A 23,229-nucleotide genomic window follows, 5' to 3' on the forward strand; every position below is an offset into this window, starting at 1 on the left:
TTAGACGTTCACTCCTTCCGTAATAATCAGACAAAGTAATGTCTTTTTTTTAAATACAATAATAAAAAAATATTTTAGGTTGTAAATAACTCAGTGAAAATTCACTGCAACATAAACCCCCTATCTACGTACCAATGAAAGGAAGCCAATGTTTTAAACACGTGCGCTGGTCACTTGATAATTATCTCCCAACACCCCTCCAGGCAATTAAGTGTCTACCAACTCCAAAGCAATGTTTTTACAGTTAGATCACTGATTTTTCACTGTCCTTATAATTTGCTTTGATTATTAATATTTTCTTTGTTAAAAATCGAGACGGTTTATGACCAGCTTTCGTATACTGTGTCAGCGGCTGAGCGCGTGTTAATTACGACATATTAAACAATTAAAAACACTTGTTAAATGTAATTTTACCGTATCTCATACTTTAAGCCTTTTGTTTAAATGATTTATAGAAGACAAATGAAATATGAAGTATGCTAAAACGTGTTGCAGTTGTTCCGAAAACCTATTTTATTGATTGACCGAATGAACGATAAAAATAGAAACTGGAAACTTCGATTCTATTTTATGCGGGTTATCACTTATGCGTATTCGGGACGCACTGGACAAAAACCAATGGGTATTTAATGAATTTAATGCGTAAATTACGCAATACGCAGGGCAAAATGAATCACTGAATAAGTGGTTTGTTTGCCACATCTTTTTAAAGTCTGGTTTCTGATCACAGGAAAAGCTTGGGTCTGTCTAAGTAAGGTGCAACGTTGTTTATCATGTTTTTATCCATGTACAAATAGATAAAATCTATGTAAGCGGAGATAGATATGTTCAGTGTTTCCACTTTGTAATGTCTGATCGAGGTTTTCCGTACATAACTCAAATTCGTTTAATAAATTCTAAACACCAAGCTCCATAGTTTAAGTTGATGACTAGAATTGCATTGAGAGCATCATTACTAAAACTATGACATTTACTAAAACTATGACATTTAATTATTAAAATATGAACACATTCTACGGTGACATGTTTGAGTAATCTTATATGCCCATCTGTCTAAACTCACTCAACATGCTCAGACAAACCCTAACGCAGGTATGTTAAGGAAGCATATAAGTCATTTTTTGGGAAATTTAGACTTTTTGAAGAAAATTAAGTTTGATAATTTACCTAAACCACTCAAAAACGTAACCTATTATTATTTATTGCAAAAAGATAAAAGAGTGTTTAACGCAACGACGTGCTCAACCACCACGGCATCACGTGACTTCTATTAATAGCGAATTTTTCCTTAATAAAAAAGCTAACAGAACAACAATACCCAGGAGTTTAATAATTTCTTTGAGTAAATAGTGTAGTTGAGAAACATCTATTTTGTCTAAAAAGTGCTGCTAGAATCCCACTGTCCCTTCAGTAAAATAATTATTCCACACATTCGCACGAAATCTTACCCGATGTTTTGAATTTTTTACATATGAATCGAGATTTTTCGTAAAACCATGCTTAACTCGGGATTCTAGCAGCACTTTCCAAGTATTTTAGGAGGCAAACTTTCTATATGTACAAATCTTATGTTTTGAAATATCCAGCTTATTGTTGTTCTGTTGCATTATTTCTGTCACAAATGACAGAGGAAAGGCCGACTGGGATACGTATATAGCTGACTGTCTTCGAAAGAGAATATAATCGATGAAAATGAATTTGCATACCTATTTTATTGATTGATCTCCATATGATTTTACAAAATATTCATGATATTTGCTTTTAAACTCCATTTTACGTATCTTTGTACATGCCGTCTTAGCCAAATTCTCTTTACACGACATGATTGATTCCCAAGTTACTTGAAGTACACATATGACGTCATCGGTGGTAGATTTTAATCAAAATGACAGAACACAGCATAACAAAATAAGAACATTTCATTGTTGTTAATGTTTACACGTTTCTATTCATTTTTTAGAATTAAATTACATCTCTAAATACCAATATTACGAAAACTTGTGTTCTAGAATTGACGTCATCTCGCCTACTATGAAGTCATAATGTAGCACTGATTTAGTCAAGGTAGAATATTTTGTATGCTTCCTTATTCCCCCTGCATACTTTCATATATTGTGAGATGTGAGACACAAGCTTCTTAATACATGTATGAATATTATGGTGCTATTATTGAAAATGTGAATTAAGACTAGAAAATTATTGAAAAAGAGAAAGAAATGTAACATCTATTCTATAGATAAGTATGTGCAGATTACTGTTTATGTTTCTTTAAAATCAATAAGGTTATAAAATGAATTACCTGAAAGAGTTCATAATTAAAAGGGTTAAGTAAGTCAAATAAAAAAATATTTGTTTGATGTACTCTGACCAACCTGTCAAAATCACCCTTACACAATAATTTTTAGCTCACCTGAGCCAAAGGCTCAAGTGAGCTTTTCTGATCACAATTTGTCCGTTGTCTGTCGTCGTTGTTGTCGTCGTTGTCGTTGTAAACTTTTCACATTTTCATCTTCTTCTCAAGAACCGCTGGACCAATTTCAACCAAACTTGCCACAAAGCATCCTTGGGTAAAGGGGATTCAAGTTTGTTCAAATGAAGGGCCACGCCCTCAATCAAGGGGAGATAATTGAGAATTATTAAAAATTTGGTGGCATGTTTTAAAAATCTTCTTCTCAAGAACCACTGTGCCAGGAAAGATGAAACTTATATGGAAGCATCCTCAGCTGGTGTAGATTCAAGTTTGTCCAAATCATGACCCCCCGGGGTAGGGCGGGGCCACAATGGCCGACCAAAGTTTTACATAGAAATATGTAGGAAAATTCTTTAAAAATCTTCTTCTCAAGAACCACTGTGCCAGGAAGGATGAAACTTATATGGAAGCATCCTCAGGTAGTGTAGATTCAAGTTTGTTCAAATCCTGACCCCCGGGGGTAGGGCAGGGCCACAATGGCCGACCAGAGTTTTACAAAGAAATATATAGGAAAATTCTTTAAAAATCTTCTTCTCAAGAAAAACAAAGCCATAATTGATCATATTTATATGGAAGCATCCTCAGGTAGTGTAGATTCAAGTTTGTTCAAATCATGACCCCTTGGGTAGGGTGGGACCACAATGGCCGACCAAAGTTTTACATAGAAATATATAGGAAAATTCTTTAAAAATCTTCTTTTCAAGAACCACTGTGCCAGGAAGGATGAAACTTATATGGAAGCATCCTCAGGTAGTGTAGATTCAAGTTTGTTCAAATAATGACCCCCGGGGGTAGGGCGGGGCCACAATGGCTGACCAAAATTTTACATAGAAATATATAGGAAAAATTCTTTTAAAATCTTCTTCTCAAGAATAACAAAGCCATAATTGATCATATTTATATGGAAGCATCCTCAGGTAGTGTAGATTCAAGTTTGTTCAAATCATGACCCCCAGGGGTAGGGCGGGGCCAAAATGGCCATCCAAAGTTTTACATAGAAATATATAGGAAAATTCTTTAAAAATCTTCTTACGAATAGCAAAGCCATGATTGGACATGGGACTACTTTTGGATTTAAACTTTTCAATAGTAAACCAATTTCTACTTTTTCCTAGCCACAGTGCTCAGGTGAGCGATGTGGCCCATGGGCCTCTTGTTTTTCTCGTTTTCCATAGTATAATTTCTATAGGATGCTTCTTGATTGAAATTTTCATGGTGGATCTAGGGGTGAGTGTGTGTTTTCCCCTGGACATGGCAGAGTTATTACATGTACATACTAAACCAAGCAGTACAATTCTCTGTCATCCTTGGACTTTCAGTAAAACATGGTATTCTGGGCACTAGTGTCTTTCAAATGGCAAATAGATTTTAATTGGTTAAGAAATTAATAACATCAGGGACTTTAAATCATTGTTGACAATGATGAGACAACTTCATCCCTTACGTCTTTCTCATATATGTAATCCTGTTATTTGAAATTGGGTACACTCCTTGACATTTGCCTGAATTTCAATCCCAGCCAAATATATTTCAACAATGAATGAAAGCTGTGTAAATTTTAGAGGCTAATTATATAACATCAAGAATACCACACCTTAATGAAAGTCCAAAGATAACAGTGAATTGTACTAAAAGTGACCTTGGACCCCTCCTTGGAAAAAATGATCTATGTAAAATTGGTATGAAAAGTCACCAGTATGATGCTTTAAAAGTCAACGACTCCCTGAGTAAATAGAATTTTCTATGTTGAAGTGATATTTTGATATGGATCCAGTGAGCATTTGTTCTATAAATAGCGGTTTGAGAAGCCTTAAAGTTTGTGCTTTTGCACTGAAATTTTACACAGCAACTCTCTGTGGCCCGAGGGAGACCCTTTTTAATTTTGTGGTTAAAGGGTCAAGGTAATTATGCAATAAATTCTGTATATTTAAAAATTGATTTCTTTTTGAGAAACAAAACACTGTCATAACTTTAATGAGACATTATTAATAATTTTTCATTCAAATAAAAAGTCACAATCTTGACATAAATCCATGGAATCTAAATTGAAACTGGTTATCTTTGTTTTTAATGATTAATGCATGATTAAACCATGCATGAACAACTTAATTATATAATTATAACATTGTAAGCACTCGGCTTACCAATTTAAACACATTTGAATTTGTCTGATAATTTTATCCTTTTCCTTATTCCTTTTTATATCACCCACTGTGATCTCATAGACATTCCTATTTATCATCTTATACATGTACATGTATTCCCTTCTTTGTTACTGTCATATTGTGGAATGAGATGGGTTTAAGTCCAACCACCATTATTACAGTTATACATAAAATTAATTAAATTATGATCTAGAATAGTTTAAAATAGTACACCATGGTACACTAGGGATCCACATCATCTTATTAGCTACTGATATCTATCGGTATACTTTTCACAGGTGCTTGAAGACAGAAATACCCCCTTCCCCGCTCCCCATCCGATATAGACCTCTGGGTCTGTTCGGCATATGTTTTTCTCATTTATTAACTTATACATATTGTACATACTGTAGATGACACATTTGTAATTTTATCATCAATTTGGAAATTGGCTTTAGCAAAATTACTATAACAAAAGGCCCAAAAGGTTCAAAAATGGTTATGTACGTACTATGTACATGTTCAAGCATATAAGCAAACAATAATGACTTTCGACAAGAGAACCATTTATTTGTTACTCTGTATTTTTTCAACTTACAGAGAATCAAACCCAGGACACCCGTCTAATGACAGGTGCACCAATACACAACCCACAGCACTACAAATGGTAATTAAAGGTTATTGTGCACTAGCTTTAAAACAGAATTTTTAAAATTTTCAGCAGATGTGTGTAAGGAATTTTTTTTTTTTAAATGCATCAATGTCCTTTCCTACTTAAATGAAATATTCTGTTTTTTATCAAGAATTATTCAATGTTTTCAGTGCAAGGATATACCAAATAATAGAACATTGATATTTGTGCAGTAACTGTTTTATCTATGATATGCCTATATATACATTGTAAAAAGTTTTCCATATTTTTTTTTCAAATCCTGAGTCATTCCCCATAGGACGATTTTCGAGGACGATATTTCAATTCAAACAAACGACATTTAAAAATAGTAACATTGAAGCAAAATAGTTAGGTACCTGAATACTTGAGCCGTGGTTCGAAATTTTGGTTATGGTATAGGTCTATGTACAAACATATAAGCAAACGATAATGACTTTCGACAAGAGAACCATTTATTTGTTACTCTGTATTTCTTCAACTTACAGAGACAAAAAACGACCCGATTGTCGAAGTCTTTTAGTTATCTTGTACTCGAGACAATCTCCCATCCATGCCATCTTTGTTGTACTTTCGGTTTGACGAATCATCTAAATTTAAACTCTCCTTCGATCATGCATCCCGGAAATAACTGAACATCGTATTTTTTATGCCTTTTATTTGGAAATTAATGTACCTTTATTTTCACAGAAAGTTAAATCGACGTCAGGTATTTTTGATGAAATAAGCGTCGGGCGCTTTTGACGTAATAACATCACTGACGAGAATAACGTCATATAGCGTTATTTCACGTGGTATGGGTAATTACCTTAAATAACTAACTAAGTACATAGTTATGATGAGCAAGAGTGCTTCTACCAAAATTGTGAATTTTATTGCTACGGGACCAGGGCTTCTAGTGTTAAGGCGGGGCTCTATTGATTATATACTGAAAATGCATTAATTCTTTGATTGATTGATTGATTGATTGTATGTTGTTTAACGTCCCTCTCGAGAATTTTTCACTCATATGGAGACGCCAACACTTGCCGGTGGAGGGCTACAAATTTTGTCCTATGCTCGGCACTTAGGGCCTTTGAGCAGTGAGGGATCTTTTTCGTGCCAGCACCTACTGCGACACTGGGCCTCGGTTTTTACGGTCTCACCCGAAGGACCGGCCTCCACGTCCCACAGTGGGATTCGAAAATCTTCTTCTCTGCTCCTAGGTATTAAATAAACTAAGTACATAGTTATTATAAGCAAGAGTGCCTCTTCCAAAATTGTGATTTTTAGCTCACCTCAACGAAGTTGGGGGAGCTTATGTAATACCCTCGGCGTCCCCGTCGGCGTCCCAGGTTAAGTTTTTTGGAGCAGTTTTCTTTTAAAGTACTTCTGTGTCCTATATTGATTAGACATGCATGGAATATGCTTCTAGTGTGTTTCATTGTACTAGTCAAAGTTTCAGATGCTGCAATTTCAGCAAAGGAATGACCAGGTTAAGGTTTTTGGAGCAGGTTAACATTTTTGGTGCAGTTTTTGGTGTTGCTGTCATTTCCAAGGAACTATAAGCCCTATGTTAACCAAACTTACATGGATGATACATCTAAGGATGTACACTACCGGGTTTGATTCGGATGCTGAATCTGACCTACATTTTCCGGTTGAGTGAACAGGTGAAGGTTTTTGGTGCAGGTCTCATTTACAAGTACCCGGTAACTATAAGTCCTATGTTGACCAAACTTTCATGGATGATACATCTAAGGATGCACACTACCGGGCTTGCTTCGGAAACTGAATCTGACCTACATTTTCCGGTTGAGTGAACAGGTTAAAGTGTTTGGTGCAAATCTCCTTTCCAAGTAACTATGAGCACTATAATGACCAAACTTGCATGGATGATACATCTAAGGATGCACAATACCGGGCTTGCTTTGGATGCTGAATCTGACCCACATTTTCCGGTTGAGTGAACAGGTTAAAGTTTTAGGTGCAGTTTTCATTTCCAAGGTACTTTGAGCCCTATTATGACCAAACTTGCATGGATGGTACATCTAAGGATGCATGCTACCAGGCTTGCTTCGGATGCTGAATCTGACCTACATTTTCCGATTGAGTGAACAGGTTAAAGTTTTTGGTGCAGGTTTCATTTCCAAGTAACTATGAGCCCTATAATGAGCAAACTTGCATGGACAATACATCTTAGGATGCAAACTAATGGACTTGCTTTGGATACTAAATTAGACATACATTTTTCAGATAATGGACCAGGTAAAAGTTATGGGTGCAGGTCTATTACCAAAAAACTATAAGGCTTATATATAACATTGTGTAAACCAAACTTGCACAAATGATGCATCAAGGGATGAAAACTCTCAAATTTGCTTCAGATGCTGCATGAAAAAGAACTAGTTTGAAGTTTTTATACAGCTCTATTCCAAAGTATCATGTCAAAATTGCATAAATATTTTCATTTTGGGATGTACACTTTTTTTTATTGAATTGTGTGACTTTGCCTTACTTAAAGACAACATTCGTTGAGGTGAGCTCTGTAATCTCTGATTACCTATGTTTATTGCTCCGGGGTCGGGTACCTGTAAAGTGCGAAACGAAATAGAAACGAAACGAAATGAAACGAACTGAAACGAAACGAAACCTGCCGAAACGAAACGAAACAAAACTTTCAAAATGTTTTGTTTTTTTTTAAATCAAGGTACATGTATATAATTATAAATGTGTAACTACATGTGGACTTTTTAGCTCACCTCAACGAAGTTGGGGGGAGCTTATGTGATACCCTCGGCGTCGGCGGTGGTGTCGGCGTTGGTGTCGGTGTCGGCGTCAGCGTCCCAGGTTAAGGTTAAGTTTTTTGGAGCAGTTTTCTTTTTAATTACTTCTGTGTCCTATACTGATTAGACATGCATGGAAAATGGTTTTAGTGTGTTTTATTGTACCAGACAAAGTTTCAGATGCTGCAATTTCAGCAAAGGAATTACCAGGTTAATGTTTTTGGAGCAGGTTAACATTTTTGGTGCAGTTTTTAGCTCTACTGGTCAGAGACCAGAAGAGCTTATGCGATAGTAATGCGTCCGGCGTCCGTCTGTCCGTCTGTTGTCTGTCTGTCCGTCTGTCCGTCTGTCTGTAAACAATTTTTCAAAATGCTACTCCTCCTACAGTTTTGGTCTGATTTCAGTATAACTTGGCACAAAAGTAGACTACACTAAGATACATAATTCTGTGTATCGGTTTTTGATTTCGATGAACGGTGTTGCCGTGGTTACTAAAAATAGAAATTTCTGTGAAATTCTTTCAAAATGCTACTCCTCCTACAGTTTTGGTCTGATTTCAGTATAACTTGGCACACAAGTAGAATACACTAAGATACATAATTCTGTGTATCGGTTTTTGATTTCGATGAACGGTGTTGCCGTGGTTACTAAAAATAGAAATTTCTGTGAAATTCTTTCAAAATGCTACTCCTCCTACAGTTTTAGTCTGATTTCAGTATAACTTGGCACACAAGTAGACTACACTAAGATACATAATTCTGTGTATCGGTTTTTGATTTCGATGAACGGTGTTGCCGTGGTTACTAAAAATAGAAATTTCTGTGAAATTCTTTCAAAATGCTACTCCTCCTACAGTTTTGGTCTGATTTCAGTATAACTTGGCACACAAGTAGAATACACTAAGATACATAATTCTGTGTATCGGTTTTTGATTTCAATGAACGGTGTTGCCATGGTTACTAAAAATAGAAATTTCTGTGAAATTCTTTCAAAATGCTACTCCTCCTACAGTTTTGGTCTGATTTCAGTATAACTTGGCACACAAGTAGAATACACTAAGATACATAATTCTGTATATCGGTTTTTGATTTCGATGAACGGTGTTGCCGTGGTTACTAAAAATAGAAATTTCTGTGAAATTCTTTCAAAATGCTACTCCTCCTACAGTTTTGGTCTGATTTCAGTATAATTTGGCACACAAGTAGAATACACTAAGATACATAAATCTGTGTATCGGTTTTTGATTTAGATGAACAGTGTTGCCGTGGTTACTAAAAATAGAAATATCTGTAAAATTGTTTCAAAATGCTACTCCTCCTACAGTTTTGGTCTGATTTCAATATAACTTGGCACACAAGTAGAATTCACTAAGATACATAATTCTGTGTATCAAATTTTAATTTTGATGAACTGTGTTGCTGTGGTTACTAAAAATTGAAATGTCTGTAAAATTGTTTCAAAATGCTACTCCTCCTACAGTTTTGGTCTGATTTCAATATAACTTGGCACACAAGTAGTCTACACTAAGAACATAAAGAGACTTTATCAACGATCATTATTCTATATATTGCTGTTGTAAAGTTTCAAATCCCAGCTGCTTAAGTACTCTTCTCTTCCTTTGTTATAAGTACAAACCAGTAGAGCTTCAGTCTCGACAGAGACTTCTGGTTGGTGTGGGTTTCATTTCCAAGTAACTATAAGGCCTATGTTGACCAAACTTGCATGGATGATACATCTAAGGATGCATACTACCGGGCTTGCTTCGGATGCTGAATCTGACCTACATTTTCCGGTTGAGTGAACAGGTTAAAGTTTTTGGTGCAGGTTTCATTTCCAAGTAACTATAAGCCCTATGTTGACCAAACTTGCATGGATGATACATCTAAGGATGCTGGTTTCAATTTATATATACTACCAGGCTTGCTTCGGATGCTGAATCTGACCTACATTTTCCGGTTGAGTGAACAGGTTAAAGTTTTTGGTGTAGGTTTCTATTCCAAGTAACTATAAGCCCTATGTTGACCAAACTTGCATGGATGATACATCTAAGGATGCATACTACTGGGCTTGCTTCGGATGCTGAATCTGACCTACATTTTCCAGTTGAGCGAACAGGTTAATGTTTTTGGTGCAGGTTTCATTTGCAAGTAACTTTAAGCCCTATGTTGACCAAACTTGCATGGATGATACATCTAAGGATGCACACTACCAGGCTTGCTTCGGATGCTGAATCTGACCTACATTTTCCGGTTGAGTGAATAGTTAAAAGTTTTTGGTGCAGGTTTCATTTCCAAGGAACTATGAGTTCTTTAATGACCAGTCTTGCATAGATGATACATCTAAGGATGCATACTTCCAGGCTTGCTTCAGAAGCTGAATCTGACCTACTTTTTGTGGATGAGTGAAAATGTTAGTTTTGATGCATGTTTCATTTCCAATAAACTATGAGCCCTATAATGAGCAAACTTGCATGGATGATACATCTAAGGATGCATACTAATGGACTTGCTTCGGATGCTGAATTGGACATACATTTTTCAGATAATAGACAAGGTAAAAGTTATGGTTGCAGGTCTATTACCAAAAACTATAAGGCTTATATAACATTGTATAAACCAAACTTGCACAAATGCTGCATCAAGAGATGAAAACTCTCAAATTTGCTTCAGATGCTGGATTTTCATTACATTTTCATGAAGAAGAAGTAGTTTAAATTTTTTATGTAGGTCTATTTCAAAGTATCAGATCAAAATTGCTTTTAAAAATATTTTCATTTTTGGAATGTATACTTTTTGTTGGTTAATTGTGTGACTTTGCCTTACTTAAAGACAACATTCGTTGAGGTGAGCTCTGTAATCTCTGATTACCTATGTTTTTTAACTTCAAATAAAATTTATATACTTCAAGCACTTGTTAATATAAAATTTAATTACCGATAAATTATGCTCCCTTCTCAGTCTAATGATGCATTTACATGTTTACAAGCTGCAAATATGCACGAGCATACTATGCATGTATAGTTTCAATATGTGCATTATTTTCTAATTTTTATATCTTACTCTTATTTTCAGTCGTTATTTATTTAGATTCAACATATCTATCAAAATTGATGAGTTACATGTAAAGGCTCGTTTATGTACGGGTCGAAATAAAGTCACTGTACTGTTGTATTGCGAATGTCTTAAAACATAGGATAAACCAGAGACTTAGAGTATTAAGTATTCCATTCCAAGGTGTCTGGTTTTTTTTGTTCAATTATACATGTATCTCCAACCGGAATCTTGTGCATCCTTTCTACGTACATACTGTCCTATTTTTATCGAGGTAATTTTGGAGGAAGAAAGGAGTGGTTTGCAATAAAGAGGCTCGACCATAAACGTCTTAAACGAATTAACTGACAAGAAAAAAATCTCTCGTAGCAAACGATGTCATTTTTTAAATAGGTAAATTATTCAGTAAGATATCAACAAAATATGACATAGATGTCGGAAGCGGCGGGGAGCATAGGCGCTTGGTTACAGGAAGGTGTATTTTGTGTATTATGTATTTTTCTAGGTGTGTCTGAATACCCTCTTCAAAATATTAAAATAAAAATTCGCCGAAATTAGTACGTTTTAAAAATGTCATATTTACTGTATATAAAAAGAGTAAATATGACATTTTTAAAACGTGCTAATTTCGGCGAATTTTTATTGCAGCCCGGAGGACCGGGCTGCTCTATACATATAAGTTTAAGTGTTGGTTTATGGAGATTGAGGTGGGAGAAGTTATTCAGAATTAAAGGTTTTCTAAACATTAAAAAGATTGTTAATCAGAATGGTTTTTTTTCCTTTATAATTATGAGATTCATAATATATTTACTTTCATAAAGTGAATCTGTAAAAATATATATGTTTTTCATATTTAATATATAAAGTTGCTTATCATTTACCAACAAAAAACGACAGGTCCCCTTTTTTAGAATATCAAATTTTACTTATCGCATAAAAACGTACTCTACGCAGTTCGTGTTTTGTATTCTTAAAGTGAACTATATTTTTGAATCTATATGTGATGCATGTGTCTGGTTTCAATTTATATATTATGCAGACAACATTTACTTGAGGAATTGATAAAGTTTAAAAAGGGAATCGTTTTTGTTCGATTTTCATCCGACTATAAGTTTTCAAAATATTCTCGACTATCGTCTCCATCATTTAGACGCATGCCTTTTTCACACATATGGAAGCGGTTTGATGATCAAGACTCATATCCATTGTTTACTTTATTTATTTCCCGGGCGACAATTGATGGTTACATCAATGTTTTCTTGTTTTTATTTTGATGAGGGTATTCAGACACACCTAGAAAAATACATAAAACACAAAATACACCATCCTGTAACCAAGCGCCTATGGCGGGGAGGGGGGGGGTTTAGCCCCATCCCCACTTTCTTGCAAAGATATATATTACATAGGCATTGAAAACTGGGGTTTACCTTTGTTGTTTGTTAAGCCCCCCCCCCCCCCCCAACTTTCAATTTCCTTCCGACGCCTGTGTAGGAACTTGAAGCGAAACAATTGCCTGTGGTGCTTGAACTATATAAATTTCATATGGAGTAAAAATAGACCATGTAAACATTCTGAAAGTTTTGTTTCGTTTCGTTTCGGCAGGTTTCGTTTTGATTTCGTTTGGTTTCGTCTTGATTTCATTTCGTTTCGGTAGGTTTCGTTTCGTTTCGGTAGATTTCGTTTCGTTTTGGCAGATTTCGTTTCGTTTCAGTTCGTTTCGTTTCGTTTCTATTTCGTTTCGCACTTTACAGGTACCCCTCCGGGGTCAGGGCTTCTGGTGTTAGGGTGTGGCTCTATTGATTATATAGTGAAAATACATTAATTCTTTGATGATCTTCTTCTCTGCTCCTAGGTATTAATTAAACTAAGTACATTGTTAACTTATGAAGAGCAAGAGTGCCTCAACCAAAATTGTGAATTTTATGGCCCCATGCAGGGTCAGGGCTTCTAGTGTTAAGGTGGGGCTCTATTGATTATTTAGTGAAAATGCATTATTTCTTTGAAAATCTTCTTCTCTACTCCTGAGTATTAAATAAACTAATTAAGTACATAGTTATGATGAGCAAGAGTGCTTCTACCAAAATTTTGAATTTTATGGCTCCAGGGTCAGGGGTTCTGGTGTTAGGACGGGGCTCTATTGATTATATAGTGAAAATGCATTAAATCTTTGATAATCTTCTTCTCTGCTCCTAGGTATTAAATAAACTAAGTACATAGTTATGATGAGCAAGAGTGTCTCTTCTAAAATTGTGAATTTTATTGCTCCAGGGTCAGGGCTTCTGGTGTTAGGGTGTTGCTCTATTGATTATATAGTGAAAATACATTTATATGTCAAATGCATCTGCTCTTGCATTAGGTGATGTAATTTGTAATGACTTCAAAATAACCTTACTGACGCCTGGCCGTAGAAGTAGAATTTTAAATCGCATTAGTTTACTTCGCATTAGCTGTCGTGTGAACGCGATTTAATTTGGATTAGTTTGATTCGCATTAGTTTACTTTGCATTAATTAACTGCGAATTAAACTCGCTGTGTGAACAGGGCATAAATTTATTCGCATTAGCTCAGTGTGAAAGCTAAGCGAAGCTAATTCGAATTAAATTTTGACAAATTTATAGGGCCAAAATTAATGCCCTATTCACACAGAGAATTCATGCCCTGTTCACATGGAGAGTTTAATTCGAATTAAACGTAAAGTTACTGCGAATTAGCTTTGCTTAGCGTTCATTCGGAGAATTTAATGCAAATTATGCCCTGTTCACACGGAGAGTTTAATTCGATGAAACGTAAGTTTACTGCGAATTAGCTTCGCTTAGCGTTCACACGGAAAATTTAATGCGAATTAGTTTACTTCGCATTAGTTTACTGCGTATTAAATTACTTCAAATTAGCTCCGTGTGAACGCTAAGCGAAGCTAATTCAAATTAAATTTTGGGGCATGCATAATGGCAAAATTAAGTCAAATGCGTCATGTCGGTGGTCAGCTTTAAGTACTTGTGCTATTTTTGAGTGAAAAACTAGGAAAAATTGTTAATCACTAAAATATATCTCCAGACACTGTGACATGATGTCAAATGCATTTCCTTCTGCATAAGGTGACGTGATTTGCAAATGACGTCATAATAGCCTTCCTCACGCCTGACTGTCAAAGTAAAATTTTAATTTGCATTAGTTTACTTCGCATTAACTGTCGTGTGAATGCAATTTAATTCGCATTAGTTTGATTCGCATTAGTTTACTTCGCATTAATTTTCTGCGAATTAAACATGTCGTGAGAACAGGGCATTAATTTACTTCGAATTAGTTTACTGCGCATTAAATTACTTCGCATTAGCTCCGTGTGAACGCTAAGCGAAGCTAATTCGAATTAAATTTTGAGGCATGCGTAAGGCCAGAATTATGTCACAGGACACGTGTTTGTGGTTATATATAGGTATTTGTGCTATATTTGGTTAAAAAATTGAGGGAAAATATGTTAATCACTAAAATCAATGAATACCTGTAGTCACTACATGATGTATCAAAGGATGACTCTGCATACATGACGTGATTTACAAATGACGTCATAATAGACTTACTAACGCCTGACTGTAGAAGAAAAATTTTAATTCGCATTAATTTACTTCGCATTAGCTGTCATTTGAACGCAATTTAATGCCCTGTTCACACGGAGAATTTAATTCGAATTAAACGTAAAGTTACTGTGAATTAGCTTCACTTAGCGTTCACACGGAAAATTGAATGCGAATTAGTTTTATTCGAATTAGTTTACTGCGCATTAAATTACTTCGCATTAGCTCAGTGTGAACGCTAAGCGAAGCTAATTCGAATTAAATTTTGAAGCATGCATAATGGCAAAATTAGGTCAAATGACACATGCCCGTGGTCACCTTCAAGTATTTGTGCTATTTTTGAGTGAAAAACTAAGGAAAATCGTGTTAATCACTAAAATGTGTGTATAGACACTGTAACATTATGTCAAATGCATCTGCTCCTGCATAAGGTGACGTGATTTGCAAATGACGTCATAATAGCCTTACTGCCGCCTGGCTGTAGAAGTAGAATTTTAATTCGCATTAGTTTACTTCGCATTAGCTTTCGTGTGAATGCAATTTAATTCGCATTATTTTTATTTGCATTAGTTTACTTCGCATTAATTTACTGCAAATTAAACTCGACGTGTGAACAGGGCATTATTTGCATTAATTTGATTCGCATTAGTTTACTTCGCATTTATTTACTGCGAATTAAACTCGTCGTGTAAACAGGGTATTAATTCGAATTAAACGTAAAGTTAATGCGAATTAGCTTCGCTTAGCGTTCACACGGAGAATTTAATGCGAATTAGTTTAATTCGAATTAGTTTACTGCACATTAAATTACTTAACATTAGCTCCGTGTGAATGCTAAGCGAAGCTAATTGGAATTAAATTCCGACGCATGCTTAATGGCAAAATTTAGTCAAATACCACTTGCCGATGGTCAGCTATAGGTACTTGCGCTATTTTTGAGTGAAAAACTAAGGAAACTTTTGTTAATCATTAGAATGTGTGTACAGACACTGTGACATTATGTCAAATGGATCTGCTTCTAATGAAGGTGATGTGATTTGCAAATGGTGTCATACATTTAATAGCCGGGCTGCAGAAGTAAAGTTTTAATTCGCATTAGTTTATTTCGCATTAGCTGTCATGTGAACGTAATTTAATTTGCATTAGTTTAATTGGCAGTAGTTTACTTTGCATTAATTTACTGCAAATTAAACTCTCCGTGTGAACAGGGCATAAGTCACAGGACACATTTTGGTGGTTAGATATAGGTATCTGTGCTATATTTGGTTAAAAAATCAAGGAAAAGTATGATAATCACTAAATGCATACCTGTAGCCATTATGATTGTTATATCAAATGGATGGCTCTGCATAAATGACGTGGTTTACAAATGACGTCATAATAGCCTTACTGAGTAGCATTTTTGTAGAATAAAATTTTGATTCGCATAAGTTTAATTCGCTGTAGCTGTTGTGTGAACGCAATTTAATTCACATTATTTTAATTCGAATTAATTTACTTCACATTAATTTACTTCACATTAATTTACTTCGAATTAAACTCTCCATGTGAACAGAGTATAAAGATAATATTGCAACGTTAGTGATGGGTTTGCAGGGCCGGTAGGGACAGGGGGGTATGCGTGTAATGTAATAATTATTAGTAGTATTATTCAAGATAAATATTGCCATGTTTTTCAGGGTTTCAGATTGAAATAAGTAACTATAGGACATATGGCATATTTACCAGAAAAGTTATAGGCCATTCTGTCCTAAACTTCCTAAAATTATAGGCCAATAGAAAAGTTAAACTTACTCAGATTTCTGTCAGACATTTACAAAAAAATCAATTAATTACACACAATATTCAATAATGTTTATTAATTTTCCTTTTAATAAAGTGGAAAATAATATTTTGTTTCTTTTAAACAAAATCAATATATTGAAAAAGAATGGGAATTGGATTTTTTTTTAATTTCCATTCAATGGGTATTTTACTTATATTAGTCCTACCTTTCATTTTATGTACATGTATTTATATTTCTTTGGATTACAAGTTTAAAAAATAGTTATCCAGACTTGTATTTCTGATTATATGTACATAATTACGTTTACAGATTGCCTAGACTAAAAAGGTTTTCCTTTGTATTGTAAAATTTTGCACTATTGTCCGTTTCCTGTTATTAGTCTGACCCCATATTCAATAATGGCGGTAAAAGTATCAACATGGCATGGATTCCTTCGATGTTTTAAACATTTATCACTACTTTTATGCTCTTTGCACAAGGATTTGGAAATAAAATTTGAGTATTTTTTGTCAAGATCTAATACCCGAATACCTATGGCTGATTGAATCTGCAATTGCAGAAAGTAGTAAAAGAAACAATCGGATCTGAATGGTGGAAAAACTATACGACTGGCCTTTACATACAGAAAATAATCGGCCATTATGTCTGTTCAATGTTAAACTTATAGGCCATTTTGGCAGGTAAATTTGATTTTTTCCTGCCATTTTGAATTTTTATCGGCGAATGGCCGATGGCCGATGCCAATCTGAAACCCTGGTTTTTACAATTCGTAAGTGACATAGTGCAAGTATTGGCCTACTTAACAGTTAACAATACGACTTGTAGGGTTTTGAAAGTTTTAATATTTTTTTCTTCTTTGCATTTTTTTGTTCTGGCATTTCGACTTGACAGGTTGAATTATTGATAAGTCGATCTAGCCGTCTTTTGGTAAATCTGATGCTCTGTAAAAATTTTTCCCGAACCTGTAAACCAGGAATCTTATTTAGATAAGCGCAGCTGTTAGAAAAACTCGGGGAAAAAGAAGCTAAAAATATTTAAAATTACGGAGACTAAAACTAATATTTTTTTCTTTCAGGTATGCTTGGCTGCTACCAGGACTCTAAGAGAAGGGTTTTTTCTGGACGACCAATGTTGAGTAAACACATGACAGTCGGCCGCTGTAAACAAAGATGTGCGGGAGAAAAAAAAAAATTTTACGGTCTTCAAGTAATTTTCCTTTATTGTTTCAACGTTTTATAGAAATGATATTCCATATATGTGTTCAAACTAATAATGAAATGCTAAAGCGTAATAAAGTTGATACTGTGAATTCACTTATTTTCGTGGGGGTTTAATTTTCGTTATTTTCTATAAGTATGGAGAGACCCAAGAATTCATGACTTCCTTGACATGTACAATTTCCTATACATTACTACTAAACATTTTCCAACCACGAATTCCAATCCTCACAAACAAATATTTTTTCTTCAAACCTGGAAAATTTTACCCCGCGAAAATATGTGATTTTACAATATTTTAATTTTAAATGATTTTTTTTAAATTGCAGCATGCTAATGAGTGTTATTGTGGGAATACCATGCGGTTCAAGATAAGTAAACCAATGAAAGAATGCATGATGAAATGTAAGGGAAGTAACGAGGCTTGTGGAGGCCCTTGGAGGCTCTTGATTTACAGAAACCCGAAATACCCCAGCTCAGGTGATTACTACTAACATTATACTAAGTTTTTTACAATGTCAACATAACAGGGTTTTTTCTAGGTCTTAAAAACAAGGGCCTGGGCCTTTCCAATTGGGAAAAATAGCGACATTTGGTTGATATTGGGAAAAGTATCATATATAATATTTTTCTATATAAATTCAAATAAGAGGGTTTATATTTTATTTGCAAAGTATTTCTTTGACTTATTTTGCATTCAGTCAATCAGTTTTGGGAGAATGCCTTTTAGATTTTTATTTGGAACAACACTTTTGATAAAAATGTTACTGCGTTTGAACATTTTTTAACTGGTTTGTTTGTTTCGATTCTCTTTTGGGAATTTTCTTCAATGAAATTGGGAAAAACACATACTTTTTACCATTGGGAATGGGGCCTTATACAGGCCCCCTACGACCCCTAAAAAAAAACCTGCATAAATGTCACACATTGTCCAAAAGTAATAAATCTGACTATTGTTGTATAAATGTGGTGATATAAAGCTGGATATATGTAGTCATTAAAAGTAGACATATTGAAAATTAGAGGATTTTTATTAAATGTGCATCTTTTCAAAAAGTTATCAGTATATTCCAACACAATTTTAATAGAATGGTGACGAAATCCTAACAAAAAATAAATGTCAACACAATATGTCACAGACCCATAAAAATATGGCGTTTTGACGTTATTACGTCCAATGCATAAAATGTAATTTAAAGCGCAAAAGATTTTTTTTCTCCAAAAAACTTACTTTTATTGCTGATAAGCCTGATGTGGATGAAAGAAAAATATACCAATAATGAATAATTTTAAGAATATTTTTTAAGTTCTGAAAGTTGTATTTATAATATATAAAAGCAAAACATGTGCAGTGTATACTTAGTCTAGTACACTTTATCGATATACCAGACATACATGTACGTTACAGCGCATATAAAAAAGGGGGGACAGAGAGGAGAAAACTGAAATATTCTTTGAATAAATACAACGGAAACCTCTTAATTGCACTTCAAAGAACTAAAAGTGATGGTGGAAGGGGGGGGGGGGGGGGGTGTTCGATTCCTTTCTTTTTTAAAACATGAGTTGTTTGAAATATTTAGATCTACTGTAGAGAAAAGTACTCAGTTTGTAAGGGTCTATGTGATGGTTGGGGCTAAAGATGAGATGGGAAAGGGACTTTGAACGAAAAAAGTTAATTCAATGCTAAATCAGCAACATATAGTTCTACAATCGTGCAATTTACTGAAAACAAAGGACAGGTTCTAGGGCCTACTGATATGATATGGAATTGTTTTGAATTTATCTCAATAAAATAAAAAGTATAAAAAATAAAAAAATTATTTGAAAATAATTTAATTCTGGTTGTAACGCTGTATTTGATTGGATAAAAAATTTACTTCATATCGTATAAAATGGGTTGCCTACGTCACAATGACTTACGTCAAAAACGTATCAATCCGCCTGACGTTACATTCAAATTTTGTACAAACTAAAGTCACTTTGTTAGAACAATCAACATCAAAAGTGAAAATTAAATTATAAGCAATGAATTTAATAGCTACCCATTTTATACGGTATAAACTGGGTTGGGGCAGTTTACGCTTTATAAACCGCGACGTCGAACAAGTGTTGTTATTTCTACCAAGCTTTTTATTGAATGAGATAAATCATGCCTATATTTTCCTCCCGAAATGCAAGCAGAAGGGCAGAGAATTTTATTACAAGTGTTTCAATTAACTTTATTATATTATTGGAGACTTTACTGGATATTTATTTTTCCTTCATAAAAAATGTTAGCAATAAAGTAACGTCAAATTATTTTTCTAGAACTTAACTCATTTTGACATTACTGAAACTGACACTAACACCGTGCGCAACGTCTAAGTAATTAATGGAAATTATTTGCATATGTTGTTGAATTCCGTCGGACTGCTTTTTTTATATTGATGATGCATTTTTACATTGATATTTATAGGGAAAACTTGATTACAAACGCATTAACAATGACCGTATTTATTATAGGTCTTTTCCACCAATTGATATTCTGTTTCTTATAAGGTTTATTCACCTTTCTGTGGAAAGACCTCTTGAAATGCTTATGTTGATTAGGTCTTTCCACGTAAATTTTATATTACAACTATCAATAACAAAATTAGTGTAACATATCATTTAGATATAGCAACGACGCATTGTCAATTAAAAATGGTTATTGCCATTCATATGTTAATACGATATATCACAGTGAGTATGAAATAAAACATACCACAGAGTCCAGCACATATGTTAAGGTAGGACCAAATAGATAGGTCAAATTTTTCCTCAAATTCAATTTTTCTGCAACTTTGATATTTTGTTCTTGGATACAAAATCTCTCTTTAAATATGATATGAAAGAAATTCAACCGCACATTTTTTGCCCACATAGTCTGAAATATGGCCTATCAGACCCCTGTAAGAAGATTGTGAAATCAGACATTTGACTTGAGAATGAGCCTTATTTTAGAATTTTCTATTGATCTATTGCAAATTTGTGTAATACTTTAAATAAAGATAACCTTTTTGTTACTTTAAATCAGTAAGTCACATTGATACTGAAAAATTTGGGTAAAATATTAAATAAAATAGAACATACACTGTGTCAGAAACTGAAAATTTACATGTAAATATCCGACAGTTTAAGTTTTCTTAAGGTAAGTCACTCCTGAAATTTGTTATATCAAGGATTTTTTGAGAAGTATATTTTGGATAAGTACTCATAAATTGTAACTCAAAATCGCAAAGAAAATAGGGGGTCAGTGTGCATCCTACTGATCTACGGTACATTTGAGTTGACCTTTTTGCACTTAAATTTCATCTCTGGTTAATTACTTTAACCCTTATTATATTTGATTAGATGTAAGCATGGCAATAAATATAATCTTATTTTACGTAAAATAGTTTGAATAATATTTATCATTAAACAAATCTTGCAAATTAATGCGCGTAAATTATTGTGTGACCTTTTTGCACTAAAAAATAACATATTTGGGGTATTAAAAAACTTAATAGGCAATAAAAAATTTTCTTAAAAACTTTTTACGACTTGAGTGGATCAGTCACAAGTAAGTAGTTTAAAATAATAGTGATGTTAAAATATTTGTCAAAATATGTGACACAAAAAATGGTGTAAATTTGACCTTGACTTCTTTAATATATTTGCATTTTTTGGAAAAGTTTGTTGACCAAGGTGTAAACCTTAGTCTAAAAATATAAAATAAGACCTATATTAAATATTTTTAGCAATATCAAAACGGTTTAAAAGTAAGGTACATTTCAAATTTTATAAATGTGCAGATTTGCAGAATTTTCGTAAATATCCCTCCACCAAAAGAAATTCAGCAGTTTTTTTTAAAAAATTTACATTGTAGAATTTAAATATGTTATAAAAATTGAATTTTAATAAGTAGTTTTGAATAAAAGCTTTTTAAATGACGAGTGACTTACCTTAAGAGAAAATGTATAAAATTTTTGTGTAAAAATGTGTAAAAATAAAGAAAATTGAACCGGTGGTTTAAGATATTTTGGCAATTAAACAAAATTCAATGGCAAAAAAACTGAAAGATTCAGTAGATGACGTCACAATATTTGACCTTTAACCTCTGGATATGACCTTGACCTTTGTAGTATATAAAGAATGGAGACTCCTTATATATGTGTCCAAATATCACCCCTCTACTATTTATGGAACAAAAGTTACACTGCATTTTATAACAGACTGTTACATGCTTGTTTATTGCACTTAGATAGCATAAACACGTTCCAAAATGTAAGCTCCCAAATGACCAATATATAGAATTCTCTGATTTTTTCACAAAATATAATGCAAATATGCCAAAACTTATTATTTTTCTTTCAGGGATCATTTATTGTTGTCAATAGAGTAATATTATTCTTTTTTCCACCAGTACTTTTTAAGAAATTGGTTAAAATAGAATCCACGGCTGTTTTGTCCTTAGACCTTAAATTATGTTTCATAATTGGATATGTACTAGTAAAAGACCTTAATGGTTATTTAACAACAAAACTTTATGATAAGCATAATGTCTTTAACTTTAATTTGCTAAACTTGTCAATGCTTTTTACATGTATTTACTGACTGTATTTTTAGTGAGATAAGGCTATATAAATTTAATTCTTTGGTTCTCAGGCCAATTTTCTCCAGAACAGTTGCGTAAGGAAGGGAGACGATTTTAAAATTTAAAATGGAAAGTGCATGGATCAGTTAATTCAAAATACCGTATAATCCCTACCGGGTATTAACCGCCCCGGGCGCTTAGAAAATTGCAAAAAGGGGGCGATTATTTTGGTATTCTCTTTATGATATATAATGTCATATTTTAACTTAAAAAAAACCTGATGAAAAAAAATTTATACAAGGAACAACTATAATATTGTCTAACTCTACTTAAAGTGAAGAAAATCCACCAAAATTATGTTAAATTAAATTCATTTTCCACTGAGAAATTGGATAAAAGACAAGTTTCATTTTCACTTTCTTCAGTTTTTTGAAACGATAATGTCGATTCATGTTGATTTTAATCACTGTACAGGGAGCCCTTATTTCCTGACAAATGAAAAAGACCTAAGGGGGCGCTTATAGGGGCAGGGGCGGTTAATAGGGATTATACGGTAATGAGAGACTTTTGTACATGAAAGTTAATGAACTCTGCTCACTGGGTTTATGTTGGCAAGGTAAACAGGTCTAGCTATTTTTACCTACATTTTGCTTTACTTACATCTTGTGGCCAAACGCAGGAATGGTGCAATAATTATGGTGAGCACAAAATTTAATAATAAAGTTATACTGATGATGAATACAACAAAATGTAGGCAAATAAATGATTGATTCGATATGATTATTGGTGATGTCTCCCTTCTAAACATTCCATAATAGTTTTATAATTCCGAAGAATATAAATTATCAATTATACATAGAGTAGAAAATAGTAATCAATCAAATCTCTTGTGTTCTCCTACTCTAGCTGTTCTGATTCCGTACTTTCAAAATATCAGTATGTCAACAGACAACTTTGACGT

At 33.8% G+C, this 23,229-nt stretch overlaps 1 protein-coding gene across 1 annotated transcript in view; it reads left to right on the forward strand.

Annotated features, from left to right (window-relative positions):
• LOC134234219 (sialate:O-sulfotransferase 1-like) overlaps positions 1–18,168 on the forward strand; it is a 36,126-nt gene extending 17,958 nt beyond the window's left edge. Inside the window, exons 5-6 of the mRNA XM_062716273.1 lie at positions 17,533–17,663; positions 18,004–18,168. Of these exons, the coding sequence (XP_062572257.1) occupies positions 17,533–17,663; positions 18,004–18,168 (296 nt within the window). The remainder of the gene's footprint in view (positions 1–17,532; positions 17,664–18,003) is intronic.
• Positions 18,169–23,229: the final 5,061 nt, after the last annotated feature.

This window comes from Saccostrea cucullata, unplaced genomic scaffold (genome assembly GCF_032062105.1).
Source record: "Saccostrea cucullata isolate Sc308-1 unplaced genomic scaffold, CSIRO_AGI_Scuc_v1 ctg3932, whole genome shotgun sequence".
Classification (NCBI taxonomy): Eukaryota; Metazoa; Mollusca; class Bivalvia; order Ostreida; family Ostreidae; genus Saccostrea; species Saccostrea cuccullata.